Genomic DNA, 22,630 nt, shown 5'->3' on the forward strand with positions numbered 1-22,630 from the left:
CCAACAGGACCACATCATCTGCAAAGAGCAGAGATGGAATCCTGAGGCCACCTAACTGGAATCCCTCCGCCAACTGGCTGCACCGAGAAATTCTGTCCATAAAAGTTATGAACAGAATCGGTGACAATAGCCAGCCCTGGCGGAGTCCAACTCCCACCATGAAGGGGTCCGACTTACTATGGCAATGCGAACCAAACTCTCGCACCGCTTGTTTCACAGTTCGTCTCGACTACTGTAATGCACTGTATGCAAGTATTAGCCAGACCTCTCTTGCCTGTCTGCAGCTTGTGCAGAACTCTGCTGCTCGCCTGTTAACTCTGGCCCGTAGGCACGAGCATATTACTCCCATCCTGGCGTCCCTTCATTGGATACCAGTGCACTATAGAATTAATTTTAAGTTTTTGCTGTTTGTTTATAAATGCCTGAACAACCTTGTCCCACCATATCTGTCTGAGCTGCTTCAGCCTAACTGCCCTCCCCAGTCAAGATCAGCTGATCAGCTGCTGCTGACAGTCCCTAAAACTAGGATGAAGCTCAGAGGTGACAGAGCTTTTGCTGTTGTTGCTCCCAGGTTATGGAACAATTTACCCTTGAGTGTCAGACAGGCCTCCTCTCTTCCTGTTTTTAAATCTCTTTTTAAAAAACACAATTTTATTATTTGGCTTTTAACATGTGATCTTATCTTTTATGGCATTTAAAACACACCTGCTATGAAACTGATATGTGTATGTTTTTATGTTTCTTTGTGTATGCTTTGTTTTTTATTGTCTTAATCTTTTTTTTTTTGTCTTACTGTACAGCATTTTGGCTACTCCTGCGGTTTTTAAAATGTGCTGTAGAAATAATTTAAAAAAGTTAAATCTGGTCTTCTGGACATTCAAAAAAAAAACAAACCAAAGCAAAAACAAAAATGTAGAACCGTTTCGTCTTCCATCCAAAAGACTTCCTCAGTCTGAGGTGCTGTATTCAGCTCAGTCTTATAAGTAGCACCTTCTCAGAGTGGATCAACCAGTTTTGCTGCAGCTGGTTTTGGTTGTCAGCAGCAAACTGGTTGATCCACTCTGAGAAGGTGCTACTTATAAGACTGAGCTGAATACAGCACCTCAGACTGAGGAAGTCTTTTGGATGGAAGACGAAACGGTTCTACATTTTTGTTGTTGTTGTTTTTGCTTTGGTTTGTTTTTTGAGTGTCCAGAGGACCAGACTTAACTTTTTTAGATTTTTCTACCTGGATTATTAAGCATGCATCAGGCTAGAGAAATAAAGTTGATTAATTGATTGATTGTATAGGGACTGGACAGTCTGTAACAACGGGCCCCTAATCCCATACTCATGGAGCACCCCCAACAGTGTACCCTGAGGAACACGGTCGAATGCATTTTCCAAGTCCACAAAACACATGTAGACTGGATGGGCAAACTCCCATGGCCCCTCGAGGACCCTAGTGAGGGTAAAGAGCTGATTTAGTGTTCCACGGCGAGGATAGAACCCACATTGTTCCTCCTGGATCTGAGGTTTGACCAGTGATCGGACTCGCTTCTCCAGCAGCCCTGAATAGACCTTGCCAGGGAGGCTAAGGAGAGTGATGCCCCTATAATTGGAGCACACCCTCCGGTCCCCCTTTTTGAAGAGGGGAACCACCACCCCAGTCTGCCAATCCAGTGGTACTGCCCTCAATATCCATGTGACGTTTCAATGGCGTGTCAACCAAGACAGCCCCACATCCACAGACTTAAGGAAATCAGGGTGAATCTCATCCAATCCCGGAACCCTGCCACCTCCGAGCATTTTAACTACCTTGACGATCTCAGCAAGTTATGCACGGATCAACCCCAAAGTCCCCCGACTCAGCTTCCTCCATGGAAGATGTGCTGGTGGGATTGAGAAGGTCCAAAAAGTATTCCTTCCACCTCCCAACAACATCACCGGTTGAGGTCAACAGCACCCCACCTTCACTGAACACAGTGTTAGTAAAGTGCTGCTTTCCCCTCCTCAGCCACCTGATGGTTTGCCAGAATCTCCTTGGAGCCGACCAAGAATCTCTATCCAAGGTCTCATCGAACTACTCTCACATCCGAGCTTTTAGGCTGTGGACCGCTTGGCTCTCCGGTACTCCTCAGCTGCCACTAGAGTCCCAATGGCCAACAAGGCCCGATAGGACTCCTTCTTCAGCTTGACAGCCTCCCTTACCTGGGGTGTCCATCACCGAGTTCGTGGATGGCCACCACGCGAAGCACCGACAACCTTGCGGCCACAGCTCAAGGCAGCTACCTCAACAAGCGAGGAGCAGAACATGGCCCACTTTGACTCAATGTCCCCCACCTTAGCTGGGATGCGGTTAAAGCTCTCCCAGAGGTGTGAGTTGAAGATTTCTCTGACGGGTTCTTCTGCCAGGCATTTCCAGCAAACCCTCACTACACATTTGGGTGTACCAGGTCTGTCCGGCATCTACCCCCGCCATCTGATTAACTAATTACCAGGAGGTGATCAGTAGACAGCTCAGCTCCTCTCTTCACCCAAGTGTCCAAAACAAATGGCTGCAAATCAGATGACACGACTAGAAAGTCAATCAGTGATCTACTGCCTAGGGCGCCCTGGTGCCAAGTGCACTTATGGACACCCTTATGCTCGAACATGGTGTTCACGATGGACAAACTACAACTCGCACAGAAGTTCAACAACAGAACATCACTCAGGTTCAGATCAGAGAGGCCGTTCCTCCCAATCACGACCCTCCACGTCACACTGTCATTACCAACGTGGGCACTGAAGTACCCCAGCAGAATAAATGCGTCCCCAGCTGGCAAACCTTCCAGCACCCCAGTCAAGGACTCCAAGAAGGCTGGATACTCTGAACTGTAGTTCGGTGCGCAGGCACAAACAACAGTTAGAGCCCGTGCCCTCACCCGAATGCAAAGGGAAGCCACACTCTCATCTACAGGGGAAAACTCTATACCATACCATACCATACCATACCATACCACTTTATTTATAAAGCACTTAAAACAGCAACAAGGCCAACCAAAGTGCTGTACAGACAAAACAACAGGTAACACACAAAGCAAAATACAAAATGAGGTAAATCAGAATATAGACAAAAAATGATGCAGATAATGACGACAAACCAGTGTGGAGCATACAGGATCAAAACACAGATCATCTTGTGTTGAAAGCTATTGAATAGTAGTGAGTTTTTAAATGGGACTTGAAAACCGAGAGGGATGGGGCCTGTCTGACAAGCAGAGGTAACTCGTTCCAGAGTCTTGGTCCTGCTACAGAGAAGGCCCTGTCACCTCTGCGCTTAAGACGAGTTCCTAGAACTGTGAGGAGCAACTGGTCCGCTGACCTCAGGGAGCGTGCTGGGACATACGGTTGTAGCAGATCAGAGAGATAGGGGGGTGCGAAATTGTTCAGTGATTTGTAGACATACATGAGTATTTTGAACTGGATTCGAAAGTGAACCGGTAACCAGTGCAGTGAGGCCAAAACAGGTGTAATGTGCTCTCTTTTGCCTGTACTGGTTAAAAACCGGGCTGCTGCATTCTGGACCAGTTGTAGTCGTGCAATGGAGGTCTGACTGATACCAAACAGGAGCGAATTGCAGTAATCAAGCCTAGATGTAATGAATGCATGTATTACGGTCTCCAGGTTCTTTATGGACAATACGGGCTTCAGTTTAGACAGCCGCCTCAGATGGAAGAAGCATGATTTAACAATCATGTTTACATGATTGTTAAGTTTCAGGGAAGGGTCTATTATCACACCCAGATTAGTGACTCTTTGTTTTTCTGACAGGGTTAGAGCGGAAAGGTCGATGCAGTGCTTTGTGATCATGTCGTTGGGAGGGAACAACATGACTTCAGACTTCTTTTCATTGAAACTTAAGAAATTTAAAGCCATCCAGTCCCTGATGTCAGCCAGGCAGTTGAGCAGCGGTTGAATAGAGCATGTACCATTGTGTCTTATGGGGAAGTAAACTTGACAGTCATCGGCATAGAAGTGGAAGGGCATGTTGTGTTTCCGGAAAATAGCACCAAGCGGCAGCAGGTATAAAGAGAATAGGAGGGGACCCAGGATGGACCCCTGCGGAACCCCCCATTTAAGCTCTGCCTCTGCAGAACTAAAATCCTTGGAGACACAAAAGGATCTGTCAGTGAGGTAAGATCTGAACCAATTGAGGGCTGATCCTGTGACGCCCACCCACTGCTCCAACCTAGCAATGAGGATCTCATGGTCGATGGTGTCAAAGGCGGCTGTGAGGTCCAACAGGAAAAGCAGCACAGAATCACCGGTATCTGTGAATCTGAAGATGTCGTTAAAGACCTTCAGCAGGGCAGTTTCAGTGCTGTGGAGAGGTTTAGAGCCAGATTGGAAAAGCTCTAAGATGGTGTGATCCTCCAGGAAGCACTTCAACTGGGACTCGACTATTTTCTCCAGTACTTTAGAAACAAATGGGAGTTTGGAGACAGGCCGGAAGTTGGAAACGACTGAGGGGTCAAGGTTTGTTTTTTTCAGGAGAGGCTGGACGGCAGCATGTTTAAAGGTTTTTGGCACCACGCCAGTGGATAAACTACTGTTTACTATGGCAAGAATGGACGGACCTAGAGTAGGAAAAACCTCCTTTAGTAGTCGAGGGGGGACCACATCAAAAGGGGAGCCAGAAGGTTTCAAGCTGCACATGGCCTGCTCTAGAGAAGATAAGAGTGATGGGTTCAAAATGGTCAAAAGGAGCTACAGATTGAGGTGGAATGGATGGGTCATGAGTTGGAGGGGAAATGAGAGCCCTGGTGGTCGCAATTTTTTCCACAAAGAAATGTAGGAAGTTGTCGCACAGCTCAGTGGAGGCTTCCAGAGGTGATGGTTCAGTGAGGTGGAGAACAGAGTTTAGGGTGGAGAAGAGGACATGTGGGTTGTGAGAGTTTGAGGTAATTATATCAGAGAAGAATTTTGATTTTGCAGCTTTTACTGTTTTCTGATAACAGCACCAGCTCTCATTTAGTATTTGAAAAGAGACCTGCAGCCTGTCTTTCCTCCACTTTCGTTCCGCCCTTCTACATTGCTGCCTAGCGGCCTTGGTGACGTCACTCAGCCAAGGTTCTGCTCTGAGTTTTGATTTTTTGGTTTTAACAGGTGCAACATGATCCAGAGTCTTTAAGCAGACAGAGTTGAACTGGGATGTCAGCTCCTCAGTGGTGGGGCCTAAATTATCATTTCAGAGTTATAAACATCTGTGAAACGTGCGGCAGTGAAGTGGTTAATGGTCCGGGTCCTACGTGCACGAATGCACGGCTTAGGAGTTAGATGGGGGAGGGTGAACTCAAACTGGACTGGCATGTGGTCTGAAAAAACATTATCACCAATAACAAGATTATTAACAGTCATATCATGAGTTAAAACAAGGTCCAGTGTGTGTCCACGCTCTTGGGTGGGACCGTTTACATGCTGAGTAAAATTAAATGAGTCCAATAAATCGAAAAAGTCCTTAACCAAGGGCTTCTCAGGACAGCACACGTGCAAATTAAAGTCACCAATAATGAAAACGCTTATATTTTGGTGTGATTTCAGCCAACAAGTCAGAAAACTCATTTATGAAATCCTTAGACCAAGGTGGACGGTAGGCGAGTGCAAATAACGTCGGAGGCGAGTGGCCGAGTTCAAAGACGCTCAGCTCAAAGCTGGCACGGGACACTGGGATGGGCAGTTGTTTACAGTCAAAAGTTGATTTGAACATTGTTAATAATCCACCACTGCGCCGGCCTGATGGCCGCGGGGCGTTAAAACACAGACTGTTCGGTGGCAGTAATTCCATCAAGGCGCTGGACTCACCCGGAGACATCCAAGTCTCTGTGATGCAGAAAAAGTCCAGATCGTGCTGTTGAAAGTAATCCCTGAGGATAAAAGTTTTGTTGGTAACAGATCTTGCATTGACCAAACACATCCGGATATTGTCCAAAGTAGAGCCAGCAGCGGTGGAGTTAGCGCGCGCTAATGGCCGCAGGTTTTCAATAACATCCCCTCCAGGTCGGTCCTGGCAACTCTAACACACATGCACCAAGTCGGGGGGCTACAAGTAGACCCACACCAGCTCAACGCCTCTAAACAAGGGCAACTCCAGAGTGGAATAAGGTCCAACCCCTCTCAAGGATGTCAGTTCCAGAGCCCATGCTGTGCGTCGAGGTGAGCCCAACTATATCTAGATCCAGATTGGATGTCCAGAGGACCAGACTGAACTTTTTTGGATTTTTCTACCTGGATTATTGAGCATGCATCAGGATATATCTAGACGGTACCTCTCAACCTCACACACAAGCTCAGGTTCCTTCCCCACCAGAGGTCACGTTCCATGTCCCAAAAGCCAGCTTTGGTAAGCCAGGGTCAGAGCGCAAAGGTCCCCGCCTTCGGCCACTGCCCATGGCATCATGCACCTGACTTTTACGGCCCTTCCTGCAGATGGTGGGTCCACAGGAAAGCAAATCCATGCTGCTCCTTCGGGCTGAGCCCAACCGGGCCCCATGGGTAGAGACCCGGTCACCAGGCGTTTGCCGACGAGCCCCTCCCTCAGGTCTAGCTGCAGGATTGGGCCCCGGTAACCCACGTCCAGGCAAGGGACACAGAGTTCCTTGTTTTGTCCTGTCCATAAAAATCTTCTGAATCGCTCTTTGTCTGGCCTGTCACCTAGGACCTATCTGCCTTCGGAGACCCTACCAGGGGCAATTAAAATTGCACACGACAGCATAGCTCCTAGGATCATTCAGGCGCACAAACTCCTCCACCACGAAAAGGTGGCGATTCAAGGAGGAGATATAATTGTGGCTATATAATTACCATATTTTGATCCAAAGTGTCATATATGCTGAACAAGAGTGTCGTAAGATGAGGTAGTGTGGTGTTCGTTTAACCTGCACACAGAAAAGAAGGGAGTAAAAAAACGTATTTCTTGTTTATCTGGATGATGTGGTCCTACTGGCGTCATCGTGCTGTGATATTCAGCTCTCACTGGAGCAGTTCGCAGTCGAGTGTGAAGCGGCTGAGATGAAAATCAGCACCTCCAAATCTGAGGCCCTGGCCGAGGGTGAAGTTTTGCATCAAGTGGAGGAGTTCAAGTATCTTGGGGTTTTGTTCACAAGTGAAGGAAGGATGGAGTGTGAGATTGACAGATGGCCTGGTGTAGCATCTGCAGTATTGAGGATTCTGTATTGGTCCGTTGTGGTAAATAGAGAGCTGAGCTGTCAAGCAAAGTTCTCTCTTTACCAGTCGGTCTACGTTCCTACCCTATAGTCAAGAACTCTGGGTAGTGACCGAAGAATGAGATCATGGATGCAGGCAGTTGAAATGAGTTTCCTCTGCAGGGTAACTGGACTCTCCCTTAGAGATAGAGTGAGAAGTTCAGTTATCTGGAGAGACTTGGAGTAGACCCGCTGCTCCTCCACATTGAGAGGAGCCAGTTGAGGTGGTTCAAGCATCTGGTAAGGATGCTCCCATAGCGCCTCCCTAGGGAGGCGCTTTGGGCAAGTCCAACTAGGAGGAGACCCCGGGGAAGACCCAGAACATGCTGAAAAACATGATGGAAGCATGAAGTGTTCCAAAATCTCCTGATAGCTAGCTGCATTGACCCTGCGCTTGATAAAACACAGTGGACCAACACCAGCAGATGACATGACACCCCAGTGACTGTGGAAACTTGACACTGGACCTCAAGCAATGTGAATTCTGTGTCTCCTCTCTTCCTCCAGACTCTGGGACCTTGATTTCCAAAGGAAATGCAAAATTTACTGTAATCAGAGAACATAACTTTGGACCACTCAGCAGCAGTCCCAGGCGAGATGCTTCTGAAGCAGTCTCTTGTTCAAAAGTGGCTTGACCTGGGGAATGCAGCACCTTTAGCCCATTTCCTGCACATGCCTGTGCACGGTGGCTCTGGATGTTTCTACTCCAGACTCAGTCCACTGCTTCCGCAGGTCCCCCAAGGACTGGAATCGGCCCTTCTCCACAATTCTCCTCAGGGTCCGGTCACCTCTTCTCGTTGTGCAGCGTTTTCTGCCACACCTTTCCCTTCCCACAGACTTCCCACTGAGGTGCCTTGATACAGCACTCTGGGAACAGCCTATTTGTTCAGCAATTTCTTTCTGTGTCTTACCCTCTTGCTTGAGGGTGCCAATGATGGCCTTCTGGACAGCAGTCAGGTCGGCAGTCTTACCCATGATTGCGGTTTTGAGTAATGAACAAGGCTGGGAGTTTTTAAAAGCCTCAGGAATCTTTTGCAGGTGTTTAGAGTTACGTTGTTGATTCAGATGGTTAGGTTAATAGCTTGTTTAGAGAACCTTTTCATAATATGCTAATTTTTTGGGACAGGCATTTTGGGTTTTCATGAGCTGTATGCCATAATCATCAGTATTAAAACAATTAAAGACCTGAAATATTTCAGTTGGTGTGCAATGAATCTGAAATATATGAAAGTTTCATTTTTATCATTACATTATGGAAAATAATGACCTTTATCACAATATGCTAATTTTTTGAGAAGGACCTGTAGAAGGTGGAGTGTCGAGGGTTCCCCTGAAAATCTCCACTCAGAGCAGGATTCAGAAACCTTCCGTTTCAGAGAGAACGAGTGCTGTTGTCATGTACACAAAAGATCAAACTGCAGCTGAAAAGCTACGGTTTCACTCACAAAACGTGTCAGGGCCTTAAGCAGGTCAGAAATACACCTCAGTTTTACTACAAAACTTCTTTTAAACTCTTCCACTTACCATTTCAATCTTTTCTTAAACTCTAATCTAACACGAACAACAACTAGCTTGTATCAAAATGTCAAAATCTGTTGCTTAGAAGTTTACTTCAGTTTACATTTGAGTCAAATCTGAGTAAATCTGAGTGTAAATAAGTACCAACTAGGGGTTGCACAACTTCATATTTTTAAAGTCGACTTCAACAGGATAAAAGTCGAGTCAACGTCGACTAGTCGATGACGTCATAGGAACTCAAGATGCTACGTTTATGCTCCTACCATTTATCATTCTGCAAAGAAGTCACAGGAAAACCGAAACCGTATTTTCCGGCGGACACGTCGCACCCCCCTATAAGTCCCATCAGTCCAGATTTGTCTAATAAAGTGGAAAAATCCATAAATATGTTGCTTTGCCATATACGTCGCATCTATTACGCGTCACCGCCAACAACCCAGAAATGTGGGCCGAATCCGGAAATGTGGATGTGTTGTGCCAAAAACTGATGGGCTGCCAAATGGCAGCTGCAGGAGCGTGCACGGGAGGACTTTGACAGAATTTAACTAGATTAACACTTAAAAACAATTATTTGTTTGCTCAAAATTATAGCGAAGGTGTGTCTCAGTCTAACATTTGCTTAATAAATGTACTCTAATGGTCAAATCAGCTTTATTTAAAAAATAGTTTTGCTGCCTCGGTGCTCCACGAATGTGCAGGACGGGAAAAAAGAAGGAGGAACGTGGCTCGTTTCTCTGAAATTTAACAAGAAAAGCATCTAAACGTTTGTTTGCTCGAAATTATAGCAAAGGTGTGTGTCAGTCTAACATTTGCTCAATAAATGTACTTTAATAGTCAAATCAGCTGAATTTTGCTGGGGTGGTGCAGCTGTTTTGACAGTTCCAAGCAGAGAGCAGAATGAAAGTGGGGAGGCTATGGCAGGCCGATTGAGTCATTAAAACCTGGTGAAGATTCTCAGTCATCCAGGACATGGCAAATTCTAAAAAGTAAAAAAAATAAATAAATAAATAAAGTATAAAGTATAGTATCATAAATGAAGTCCAGTTGTTTTTGTTGTGAACTTTTTTGAATTTGTCATTACAGCCACGTTTACCTATTACATGATACAACAGCCAACAGCATGCCATACAACTATTACTACTCTGCTGCCATCAAGTGGCTGAAAGTGGTACTGTTGTTTTTGTTTTTTTTCAGTCAGAATTAATGTAAACGGTCATATCTCAGCCAAAAAATGGTTTATAAATATGGGAAAAAATCCATAAATATGTCACTTCGGACTATAAGTCGCAGGGCATGTAAATTATGCAAAAAACTGAGACTTATAGGCCAAAAAATACAGTATTATTAAGCTGCAAAAGTGAAAGAAACATACAGCACGTAAAAAAAACTAAACTAAAAACAGGGGGGCAGGGCCCCCCTGTTTTTAGTTTAGTTTTATGGTGGATTAAATAAAATAAAAACTAAAAAGGTGTGTGTGTGTGTGTGTGTGGGTGGGGGGGGGGGGGGGCGGTGGTGGATAGTTGAACCGGAAGAGTAATCTTTAGTGAAATACCTCCACACTGTTGATGGATTTCTACTGGTTTGCTGAGACTTGGCCTGTTCCTCGCCTTCCGTCTGCTTGGAAGAATCCATTTTGTAGTCAGTGCCTGGCGCTGATCACGTGACACAATTGCACGACTGTGACTAGTCGACGTGAAATTTAAAAACTCGCAAAATGTCCTAGAATTGACTAGTCAATTCAACACCTAGTACTAATACATCTAAATTACCCAACTTCTCTATCCCAATGGGCTCGTCTATGGATGATAATGTGTCATTTTGGTTTTAGAAATTGCACATTTTAATCTAACTCTCTGGTGTAAGGGGCAGCAGATGATACATCTGGTTTCAAGGAAGCAAATTTTTATTGGTTTAGTTTTGTACAAGTTTGTTCAAATGTGATTAGAATAGGGTAAATGAGCAGAGTCTGGGGGAACATGTCAAACTCTTTAAAGTGATTCTTAAAGAGGCAGGGCTGCTGCTGTAAGGGTGTACTTGTGCCAGGCTTCAGGTGATGCTAACGTGGTTCTCAGTATATTCCTTCACACAGTGCTGTTGTTGGACATACCCAGCAGGTTGTGGACCAACTGAGGGTTGGGTGCCAGTGGCTCGGGGTGAGTGAAGATGGAGTATCGGCTGTGCTGAATTTGTCTCAGAGCTTCAAAGTTCCCCAGTAGAATATCACAAAGCCACTGAGCGTTGACACACGGGATCTTCCACTCCTTAGCCTTCTCATACTTCAGTCCACTGGGTCTAAAGGAGAGAAACACATGTAGCCAGCCGCAGTTTCTGACTGAACATGAACGTGTTCATCTTCGCAGTCTTACTCTTTGCAGATGAGGACCGTATTACTGCGGCACAAGTATCCCGTGTATCTGGCACCGGCCAAGTAAGCCATGAGCTTCAGGTCATCCCTGTCAGCGTCCACAAAGCCTGTCACCGATACAATCTGAGAGATGAGACAGGGAAGAAACATGCAGTAAGATTGGCAGACATACTGTACTTTACGGTATATAAGCCGCTATGTTTTTCACACACTTTGAACCCTGCGGCTTATACAGTGCTGCAGCTAATTTATGGATTCTTGTTTTTTGTTTTTGACGGGCTAACAAGCTTCATGCCGACAAAACATTTAGCTTCGTCACACCCAGGCGCCACGTCTCCCTTGGGGGGGTGGGTCCTCATTTCTCAATGAGACTACCTCATTGGTTCATTGTGATTGACTGCTGGTCACATGGCCTCACGGAGGGATTATGGGTAAAATTTATGTTCACTGTTAAATCATTTTGGTTTGCTGTTTAGCGTTGTTCTTTTAGTGATTAGTCATTTCTTGTTAGCCTAGCTTATGTGGTCATAACTGGGGGTCAAGATGGGGTAGAAGTGGAGCAGCCTACCAGGGACCAGAAAGTCGCGGTTCGACTCCCAGTCATTCTCACGCCATGGTGTCCCCAATTGCTCCTCAGATGCTTACATTCATTCATTCAACATTTATTTATACAGGTTAATCCCACTTAGCCTCTGGGACTCATTGAAGCTGGTGGGAAACTCAACTCGTGACATAAGGAGGACCGGGATCTTCCCCCGGCACCTTCAGCTGTCTGTCTGTGGCAACGAGGAGCTCTGCAGACTGCTGGGAAGAGTGATCATCGCTCAGGGAGGAATTCTGTCCAGCATTCGGGCAGTCCTGCTGCCCAGGAGGACCAAGAGGCCTGCCGGATCTGACAGCAAGCTGGATCTGGGTGGACAGATCGGTATCTGTGGCCAGATCCTTCAGATTCACTGCAGAAGATCCTTCCTTCCCACAGCTATCAGCATCTAACAACTCTTGAATGAAACCAGGATGATGAGCTACGACGACACTTAATTTCCCTCTGGGATTAATAAAGTATTTTTGAATTGAATTGAATTGAACTTGAATTGAATTGAAACATGAAACTGCATCAAAATATCTTGTGACTCTTGTCTCCTTCAAGTAAAAAGAAAACAGCTGAAAAGACAAGAAGTTACAGTTTGTGTTGTAGTTGACCTACATGCTGAGAGCACGGTTTGGCCCCTGGAGGGAAAGCGAAGGGCAGATGTAATGTTCGATGAGGAGGAACCATCTTTTTCTTCTTCAGCACGGTGCTGAGCCAGTGGGCAGTCACACAACGCTTCCCCTCTCGAAGAGCCTAGCATAAAAAAATAAATAAAAACAGCCTGCTTAAATGCAAGAGTAACATACAACACATTATATGCCCGCTGAAAAACTACTACAGTGGAGAGAACAAGTATTTGATACACTGTTGATTTTTCAGGTTTTCCCACTTGCAAAGCTTGTAGATGACTGTAATTTTTATCATAGGTACTCTTCAACTGTGAGTGATGGAATCTAAAACAAAAATCCAGAAAAATACAATGTATGATTTCTAAATAATTAATTTCCATTTTATTGTGTGAAATAAGTATTTGATCATCTATCAACCAGTAAGAATTTTGGCTCTCACAGACATGTTAGTTCTTCTTTAAGAAGCCCTCCTGTTCTCCACTCATTACCTGTATTAACTGCACCTGTTTGGACTCGTGACCTGTATAAAAGACACCTGTCCACACACTCAATCAATCAGACTCCAGCATCTCCACAATACCCAAGACCAGAGAGCTGTGTAAGGACATCAGGGATAAAATTGTAGACCTGCACAAGGCTGGGATGGGCTACAGGACAATAGGCAAGCAGCTTGGTGAGAAGGCAACAACAGTTGGTGCAATTATTAGAAAATGGAAGAAATACAAAATAACGGAAAATCTCCCTCGGTCTGGGGCGCCATGCAAGATCTCACCTCGTGGAGCAGCATTGATCTTGAGGAAGGTGAGGAATGAGCCCAGAACTACACGGCAGGACCTGGTCAATGACCTGAATAGAGCTGGGACCACAGTCTCAAAGAAAACAATCAGTAACACTCTACGCCGTCAAGGATTAAAATCCTGCAGTGCACGCAAGGTGCCCTTCCTCAAGCCAACGCATGTCAAAGCCCATCTGAAGTTTGCAAATGACCATCTGAATTATCCAGAGGAGGAATGGGAGAAGGTCATGTGGTCTGATGAGACAAAAATAGAACTTTTTGGTTTAAACTCCACTCGTCATGTTTGGAGGAAGAAGAATAATGAGTACAACCCCAAGAACACCATCCCAACCGTGAAACATGGCGGTGGAAACATCATTCTTTGGGGATGCTTTTCTGCAAAGGGGACAGGACGACTGCACCATATTGTGGGAAGGATGGATGGGGCCATGTATCGTGAGATTTTGGCCAACAACCTCCTTCCCTCAGTAAGAGCACTGAAGATGGGTCGTGGCTGGGTCTTCCAGCATGATAACGACCCAAAACACACAGCCAGGGCAACTAAAGAGTGGCTCCGTAGGAAACATCTTAAGGTCCTGGAGTGGCCTAGCCAGTCTCCAGACCTGAATCCCATAGAAAATCTTTGGAGGGAGCTTAAAGTCCATGTGGCCCAGTGACGGCCCCGAAACCTGAAGGCTCTGGAGGAGATCTGTATGGAGGAGTGGGCCAAAATCCCTGCTGCAGTGTGTGCAAACCTGGTCAAGAACTACAGGAAACGTCTGATCTCTGTAATTGCAAACAAAGGTTTCTGTACCAAATATTAAGTTTCATTTTTCTGGTGTATCAAATACTTATTTCACACAATAAAATGGAAATTAATTATTTAAAAATCATACATTGTATTTTTCTGGATTTTTGTTTTAGATTCCATCACTCACAGTTGAAGAGTACCTATGATAAAAATTACAGTCATCTACAAGCTTTGCAAGTGGGAAAACCTGAAAAATCAACAGTGTATCAAATACTTGTTCTCCCCACTGTATACATGAGCAAAGACCTTGCATGACCTTTGACCTTGATTTGTGATTTTGACCTTAGAGCCGGGGTAATGAAAAAAATGTCTGACACGATGTTTAGTGGTGGTGCAAGTATGTATCTTGTATATCTACTCTTGAAACTGTGCCTACAGTCAACCTACTTCACATATGGTGGACAATATTAGAGGCAGAAACATGGGTGTGCTATGGGGTCTCCAGTTTCTCCTATTGTTGCCAACCTGCACATGGAGGAGGTAGAAAAGAGAGCCTTGACGTCCTTTTCAGGGACACCACCAAGTCATTGGTTCACGTATGTTGATGACACCTGGGTTAAAATTAAATCCCAGGAAGTCCAACATTTTACTGACCACAACTCCAAGTCCACGCTGATAAGCAAACTGCAGTGGGTCCTGATATGTGCTTGTTTGTCAAGTCAGGTGGGTCAGCAGAAGTCTCTCTAGGACCCTCATGATGTGGGATGTCAGGGCAACAGGTCTATAGTCATTGAGGACTGAAGGGCGAGTTTTCTTTGGTACTGGAACAAGACAGGAGGTTTTCCACAACACTGGAACCTTCTACAGGGTCAGGCTAAGGTTGAAGAGGTGCTGCAGAACCCCACAGAGCTGCTCTGCACAGACCTTCAGGAATCTGGGACTGACACCATCTGGACCCGCAGCCTTATTCCGGTTCAGTATCTCCAGCTGCTTCCTCACCTGACTTCTGAAGATGCAGAAAGGGAAGGCAAAGGAGGTATCAGCATCTTCTGATTTGGTTGAAGACCAATATGTAGAAGAAGGGTCCATGACTGAGGTGGTATATACAGTATTTGAGGTGTGACAGGACAGCCTTGGGTCAATGGAGGGTGGTATGTCTTTGGCTGTGGGAAAGACAGGAGGATGCTGAGCTTGTTCCTGAACTTTGATTTGATTGATGATGCATATACGCATATATGCAGCTTCATTTAATTATCTTGAGCGGATCAGAAGTTATGGGCAGGACGGAGACAGAAAAACAACGAGTTGTGACTGGAGCTAAAAAGCTTCAGTTTCTTCTTATAAGTCCCAGAAACTTTGGTTCTTGTCAATATGCACTTTCTTGCAATCCTGTCTAGCTTTTTTATGTTTTTCTGTCGATAGTGGAGTCCTCTTGGGCCGTCTTCTAATAAACCCATAGGTGTTATCAGAAAATAACGCACATTGACTTTGGATAGCTTTGGCCAGTTTTGGATGGTCTCCTGGGCTCATTTTCTACAATCATGATCCATACTATCAGTTTGATGAACTTGGGAGTTGCATTTACTCTTGCATCCACTTCCTGAGAGGTTGGTTACAGTCCCATGAACCGTATACATTTTAATGATATTTACAGCTGTGGTTACAGGAATACTGCTCGGAGATGGTTTTTATCTTTAACCTGGATAAAAAAATGTATGTGTCCTCCAACAGCTCTTATTGTACTGGGGTACATTAGTACATGTACTGACACCAGTGATTAATTTGAGCTGGATCCTGCCGGAACAAGATCCAGGAACCCCCTCATTTTCACCGTGTGCATTCCGGCAACTGTTCAATTGGATCTGGCAGCTCATATCTCCGCACATTAAAGTCCAAAGTCCTTGCGCATTTTTATTTTGATTATTTATTAAAAATACAACGACAGGAGACTTTGTCCATGTCTGTGGTGTGGATGTTACTGCTGCAGCAGGTGCAACAGCTCGTGCACACGCTGCTGCCAGCAGAGACGCTGACCGCATGTCCCGCGGGGATGAAGCGTCTTCATCCACCTTCAGCTGTGTCTCAGAAACCAAAGCAGCACAAACAAACATTTTAACAGCACAAACCAGCACAAACGTAGCACTAACCACTCATCGTATTAACTAGAATTTTTGACGTGGATGGGGTGTCAGCTTCACTTGCTCAGCTGTGCGCCCTGCAGACAGTGCACGTTTTACGCACAGGAGCCTCTCTAGACAGCTCTGCAGAGTGCACACAACTGCTAATGTGTCAGAACTCCTGCATATATTTCAAAGATAATGTGTATTATTCACATCATGTTTCAAATTTAGTCAAAATAACAGCGATCAAAATGTTAAAAAGACAGTCCAATTTATTTTGTAAAATAATAATGGATGGGTGGATTGTCCTTCCTGGACAACAGAGAACTGAAGCACCTGAAGGCAGTGGTGATAGAGATTGGAGCAGAACAATGTGCAGGACTGAATTCAGAAGAATTCGGGTCGGACATTGAAGTTTGTGTGTGTGTGTGGGGGGGGGGGGAGACGCTGGACATAATCAGAGCTGCTATAACTCACTGCTCTCTAAAATAGTAATTTCAATTCAACCTTTACTTACACAGGTTGTTAGTCTCACTGAGCCTCGTCATTTCTGTTTTTAATCAACTTAATCAAATATCCTGATGCATGCTCAATAATCCAGGTAGAAAAATCTAAAAAAGTTAAATCTGGTCCTCTGGACATTCAAAAAAAACAAAACAAAGCAAAACAACAAAAAAATGTAGAAACGTTTCGTCTCTCATCCGAGAGACTTCCTCAGTCTGAGGTGCTGTATTCAGCTCAGTCTCTTAAATAGCACCTTCTCAGAGTGGATCAACCAGTTTTGCTGCTGACAACCAAAACCAGCTGATCACATGCTCAAGAAGGACCATCAGCCTAACAATGGATCATTAGCACCTGATGGCTGTTTACTATTCACAGAGGGCTGAGTGATACTAGCAATCACAGCATTGTAAGAGGGGGACAATTGAACACGTAGACCTCCACCCCTGTTTAACGATGGACGGTTTCTTTTCACAAAGATGGCCTCCTTTACTCCTCTCTCAAACCATCGTTCCTCTCTGTCCAGGATGTGAACATCTTCATCCCTGAAAGAGTGACCTCTGGCCTGGAGATGAGTGTAGACCGCAGAGTCCTGGCCTGATGATGTTGATCTTCTGTGCTGGGCCATCCTTTTGGCCAGTGGCTGTTTAGTTTCCCCGATGTAAGACTGATCACAGCCCTCCTGACACTGAACAGCATACATAACATTACTCTGTTTGTGCCGGGGGACTGGATCTTTGGGATGAACCAGTCTTTGCCGTAATGTATTTTGGGGTTTAAAAGTCACTGGGACGTTATGTTTAGAAAATAAACGTCTCAGTTTCTCTGATACTCCCTCAACATATGGAATGACCACTGGTCTGGGTCTGGGTTCCTCCTTTTCATCTGTTGGCTGACTGGAGTCCTGTTTGGGTTTCTTCTCTGCTTTCAGGAAGGCCCAGTTAGGATATCCACATTGCTCTAGAGCCTGTCTTGTGTGGGATTTCTCCTTCTGCCTGGCTCCTGAGTTAGTGGGGATGCTGTCTGCTCTGTGATACAGAGTCCTGATGACTCCTAACTTGTGCTCCAAAGGGTGATGGGAGTCAAACTGCAAATACTGGTCTGTGTGGGTGGGCTTGCGGTACACCTCAGTTTGCAAATGTCCTCTATCAGAGACTGAGACCTCACAGTCCAAGAAAGTCCAATAACAACAAATTCAGTGTAGGACAACACTCCAGTAGTCAATTACATGCCAGGGAGACAGAAAAGTGGGTGAAGAATTTATCTGACAGACAGCTCACCCAGCCGGAGACAGAGATTCTTGCCAGGGGACTGAACTTTGCAGATGCACCAAGTAGAATTCCTCTGGTGGAGATGATCACAGCTACTAAGTCAGCCATCCGCAACAACAAAATTAAAGAGGCTGAAGCAGAACAGCTCAGAATCAAAGTTGCCTGCCGGAACAAACAGTGTCACCAATTTCTAAATCAGAAACAGACAAACCGCATGCTAAAACTAAGTCTAGATTGTGGCCCTGCTGGTGAGTCGGACCAAGAACACTCTGAACAAAGTTAAAGGACTGGATGAGGTCTAGAAAGTCCTGAGCTAATGGTTTATCAGGGCCGCACATGTGGATATTAAAGTCACCTAAAATCAAAACCCGATCATATTGGAGCAGAACACTAGTTAGAAGGTCAGAGTTCATTTAAAAACTGTTTATGGTATCCAGGGGGTCTGTAAAAAAATAGCACACAGAACTGGGTTGGAGGGGCCCAGCTCACAACAGAGCAGTTCAAAACTCGAATAATTAGCTGAACCATGGAGCTATCTGCAGTGCAAATGATTCTTCAAAACAGACAATAATCCTCCACCACGACCAGTTGTCCTTGGAGCATTGAAAAAAGAACAATGCGGAGGCAGTAATTCCAGAAAAACACTGAACTCACCAGGGCAGATCCAAGTCTCAGTGATGAAAAGAAAGTCCAGTCGGTTGCAGCAGAAAAAGTCATTCAAAATAAAAGTTTTATTAGCCAGCGATCTGACATTTATCAGGGCCATCCTCGTAGAATCCACCACAGGAGGAGATGATTGCAGTGTCCAGTCCAGCGGCCTCAGATTTGAAGTGTTAGACGCGCGCCTCCGGCAGGAAACCCAGCTGCACACGGCACCAATGTAATGATGGGACCCCGACAGCAGGACAAGACAGGGCGCCACAGGATCTGCACAGCGCCAGGATCGGAGGTGGAAATGCTCACCATCAGCTGGAGAGGATGTTTCAGAAGCAGCAAGCAGGGCTTTAAGTTTCACCAGCCGGCCGGCATGTTTTCCACGGCGTCTGGAGCGATGTCTCAGGGGAGGCAGGAGCGCGGCTCGCTGCAGGTAAGCAGGCACGTCCGCCAGCAGCGGGGGGATGGGGGGGATCCAGAGTTACACTCATATTAATCAAAATAAGCGCCACTGGTGCCACAAAGTCGAAGATCCAAAAGTTGTTTACGTTCATACACCAGCAGAGAGTTGATGTCACAGATGGGAAATGAAAAAAACACCAAACATACAAACACCATCAGCAGAGGTTGATTGCAAGCCATGTACACAGGCGCCATCTTACCGGAAAGAGGAACCACAGACCCCCCCCTGCACCCCCCCTGCACCCCCCCCCAGACAGCCTGCTATTTGTGTTCTGGCATCAGTTGTTTTACAAATTAAGCCCTGACTGACACCATCTCCACCTTAAGATATGTTAAAAGTTCCCCGAACAGAAAACCTTGGCTGAATGCAGAGGTGCGCACCCTGCTGGAAGCCAGGAACACTGCCTTCAGGTCTGGAACTCACAGGAGCTGATAAGGACAAGGAAAGAGCTGGTTGCTGGTATTAAGAGGGCCAAGGCCACATATGCACAGAGGATTGAGGGTCAGTTCACCTTAAAAGACCCACAGAGCATGTGGAAGGGCATTAAGTGTATAACAGATTATAAAGGCAGGAGCGAACAATGCCCCAAAGACTCATGTCTGCCTGATGCCCTCAACAAATTCTACACATGCTTTGAAAACCCGAACAGACCACCCAGCACCAGACTCTCCTCACCACTGGATGAAGGGCAGCTCAGCGTGACCTCAGCTGAAGTAAGGAGTATTTTCAGGAGGATTAATCCGCACAAAGCAACCGGCCCAGACAACATCCCCGGGAAAGTGTTGAAAGAATGTGCCAATCAGCTCTGTGAGGTGCTGGCATACATGCTTAACACTTCACTTAACCGGGAGACAGTCCTCACCTGTCTGAAGACTGCCACCATCATCCCAGTCCCAAAGAGCTCTACAGTGACTTGTCTGAATGACTATCGGCCAGTGGCCCTCACCCCGATAGTCGCTAAGTGCTTGGAAAAACTGGTCATGACCCACATCAAAACAACCATCAACATCAACGAGGACCCTCATCAGTATGTATACCGCGAGAACTGATGAACATATGATGCCATCTCCTCTGTGGTCCACACTGCGCTCAACCACCTGGAGCAGAAGGACTCCTATGTCCATATGCTCTTTGTGGACTTCACATCTGCCTTCAACACCATGATCCCCCAAACCCTGATGGACAAACTACTCACACTAGGACTAAGCCCCTCCATTTGCAACTGGGTCCTAGACTTCTTAACAAACATACCTCAGTCAGTGAGGATCCACAACTTCTCCTCCTCCACCATAACCCTCAGCACTGGCTCTCCTCAGGGATGTGTGATGAGCCCTCTCCTGTTCACTCTGCTCACGTATGATTGTACAGCTACCCATCCAGGCTGTCACATTGTAAAGTTTGCAGATGATACAGCGGTGGTGGGATGCATCACAAACAATGATGAGTCCAGCTACAGGAAAGAGGTGGAACACCTGGAGAGCTTGTGCAAAGAGAACAACCTTCACATCAATGTGAAGAAGACAAAGGAGATGATCCAGTGCTTCCCCTATCATTATACAAGTGGGGCGTCCTGCCCCGTCAACAGAACCAAGCACCCCCTCTACCAAACCCCACCCCCCCACCCCAAACCATATGTTGGCACTAACGTAACACTAAACTAGCAGCTCGCAATGCAGGTGTGCTAGCTAAAAAGCTAAAGGCAGCCTCTTCCCTCATGCTAAACCCTCATACTGAACCCTCACTCTGAACGCACCCCCGCCACTTGAAAACTGTCGGTACAAACAGTGCACGGCTCAGATATGTGTCTGTCTCTCCCCTCCGACCCCCCCCCCCCCCAAAAAAAAAAACCCAAAACAAAACAAAAAACCTGTCGGTTCAGACAGCGCACGGCTGAGATGTGTCTCGGACTCTCTCCTCTCACACACCCTGCTCTAATAAAAACTGTTGGGTTTAAACAGCGCGCTGCACAGCTTGGGACATGTTTCTGTCCGTCTTGCACACACTTTTTGCCCCACTCCCCTCAGGAAAGAGGTTAAGGAGCATTAAGTGTAGAACCACTAGACTGAGGAACAGCTGAAGCTGTTGGACTCATGAATGTCTAACCAGAAAAATCACTGTGACAAAAATAACATGTTGCAGCTGATCTGTTTCATGTTGCTGCTGATCTGTTTCATGTTGCTGTTCATGCGTGCTCATCTGCTCACGCAGACTCATGTTCATGCTGCTGTTCGACGTAATATTTTTATGCTATTAGTGCATTTTAGTTTATGTTTTTCTTAGTTCATATTTTAGATGTTATCATTGTTTTTCTTTTACATTTTATTGTTTGATGTAACTGGGACCACATTCCACCACATGTACCACATGGGGTGCGAATGACAAATAAAGAACCTTGGATGCTTGAATCCTTGAACAGCTGTAGCTTTTGCTTTGTTTGCTCCATTTGTTCAGTATGGTGAAAACTAGGAATATGCGATATATACGGTACACGGTAGAAACGAGACATTTAGCCTACGATAGAGATCTGTCTTCTACGGGCTAACAGCAGTAATGCTGTGTCTGATGTAAAATCAGAGTTGTCAGTTTTAATCATTACTTTTTTTTTAGTGGAAAACTGTGTGTAAGTGGTGTTAAAGTCATTTCTTCGAGAGCTAAGTAGCGGAGCTACAAGTAAACTACGGCCGGCTTGCCATAGTGTTACTGTAATCGGACGCATGCGCAAAACGCTGTGTTCCGTTGAAATTATTATTTTTTGTCTGTCGAAAGTTAAAGTAAGCATTGGTCAGTTTTAGAGAAAACGGCTCTCTGACCACATCATCTAAGAGAACGCTCTGTGTTGTGTGATTTTACTGCGAGACCCCCTGGTCAAAGCCACAAACTCATTATTTGTCAGCTCTCCTTAAAGCAGAAGAAGACGCCCAATAGAGGGTTGGAAGGTCAAGTGTTTCAGTGTAAAATGCTCCGTTGCTGTTCATTTGTTAAGTGAGAATACTGGAAACTGTTAAGAGTTAACAACATATTCCATCCATCCATTATCTTCCGCTTATTCCGAAGTCGGGTTGCTGGGGCAGAAGCTTGAGCAGGGAGGCCCAGACATCTCTTTCCACAGTCACCTCTTCCAGCTCTTCTGGGAAGATTCCAAGGCGTTCCCAGGCCAACCAAGAGACATAGTCTCTCCAGCGTGTCCTGGGTCTTCCCCGGGGTCTCCTCCCAGTTGGACTTGCCCGAAGCACTGCTTTAGGGAGGCGCCCAGGGGACATCCTTACCAGATGCCCAAACCACCTCAACTGGCTCCTCTCGACGTGGAGGAGTAGCGGTTCTACTCTGAGTCTTTCCCGAATAACTGAACTTCTCACCCTATCTCTAAGGGAAAGTTCAGCTACCCTGCAGAGAAAAGTCATTTCAACCACCTGTATCCACTATCTCATTCTTTCTGTCACTACCCATAGCTAATGACCATAGGTGAAGGTAAGAACGTAGACCAACCAGTAAACAGCGAGCTTTGCCTTACAGCTCAGCTATCTCTTCACCACAACGGACCGGTACAGTGTCCGTAATACTGCAGATGCTGCACCAATCCGTCTATCAATCTCATGCTCCATTCTTCCCTCACTTGTGAACAAAACCCCAAGATACTTGAACTCTTCCACTTGAGGCAGAACCTCACCCTAAACCTGAAGAGGGCAATCCACCCTTTTCCAGTTGAGGACCATGGCCTCAAATTTGGAGGTGCTGATTCTCATACCAGCCGCTTCACACTCGGCTGCG

General features: G+C 45.8%; 1 protein-coding gene across 1 annotated transcript in view; it reads right to left on the minus strand.

Moving 5' to 3' along the window:
* The window catches only part of paxip1 (PAX interacting (with transcription-activation domain) protein 1), a gene marked incomplete in the record, with an annotated part of 122,354 nt that overhangs the window by 44,917 nt on the left and 54,807 nt on the right, over positions 1-22,630 (minus strand). The window contains 3 exon segments of the mRNA XM_037681976.1: positions 10,852-11,036; positions 11,111-11,232; positions 12,314-12,451. Of these exon segments, the coding sequence (XP_037537904.1) occupies positions 10,852-11,036; positions 11,111-11,232; positions 12,314-12,451 (445 nt within the window).

This window comes from Nematolebias whitei, chromosome 9, assembly GCF_014905685.2.
Source record: "Nematolebias whitei isolate Nwh7 chromosome 9, NemWhi1, whole genome shotgun sequence".
NCBI lineage: Eukaryota > Metazoa > Chordata > Actinopteri > Cyprinodontiformes > Rivulidae > Nematolebias > Nematolebias whitei.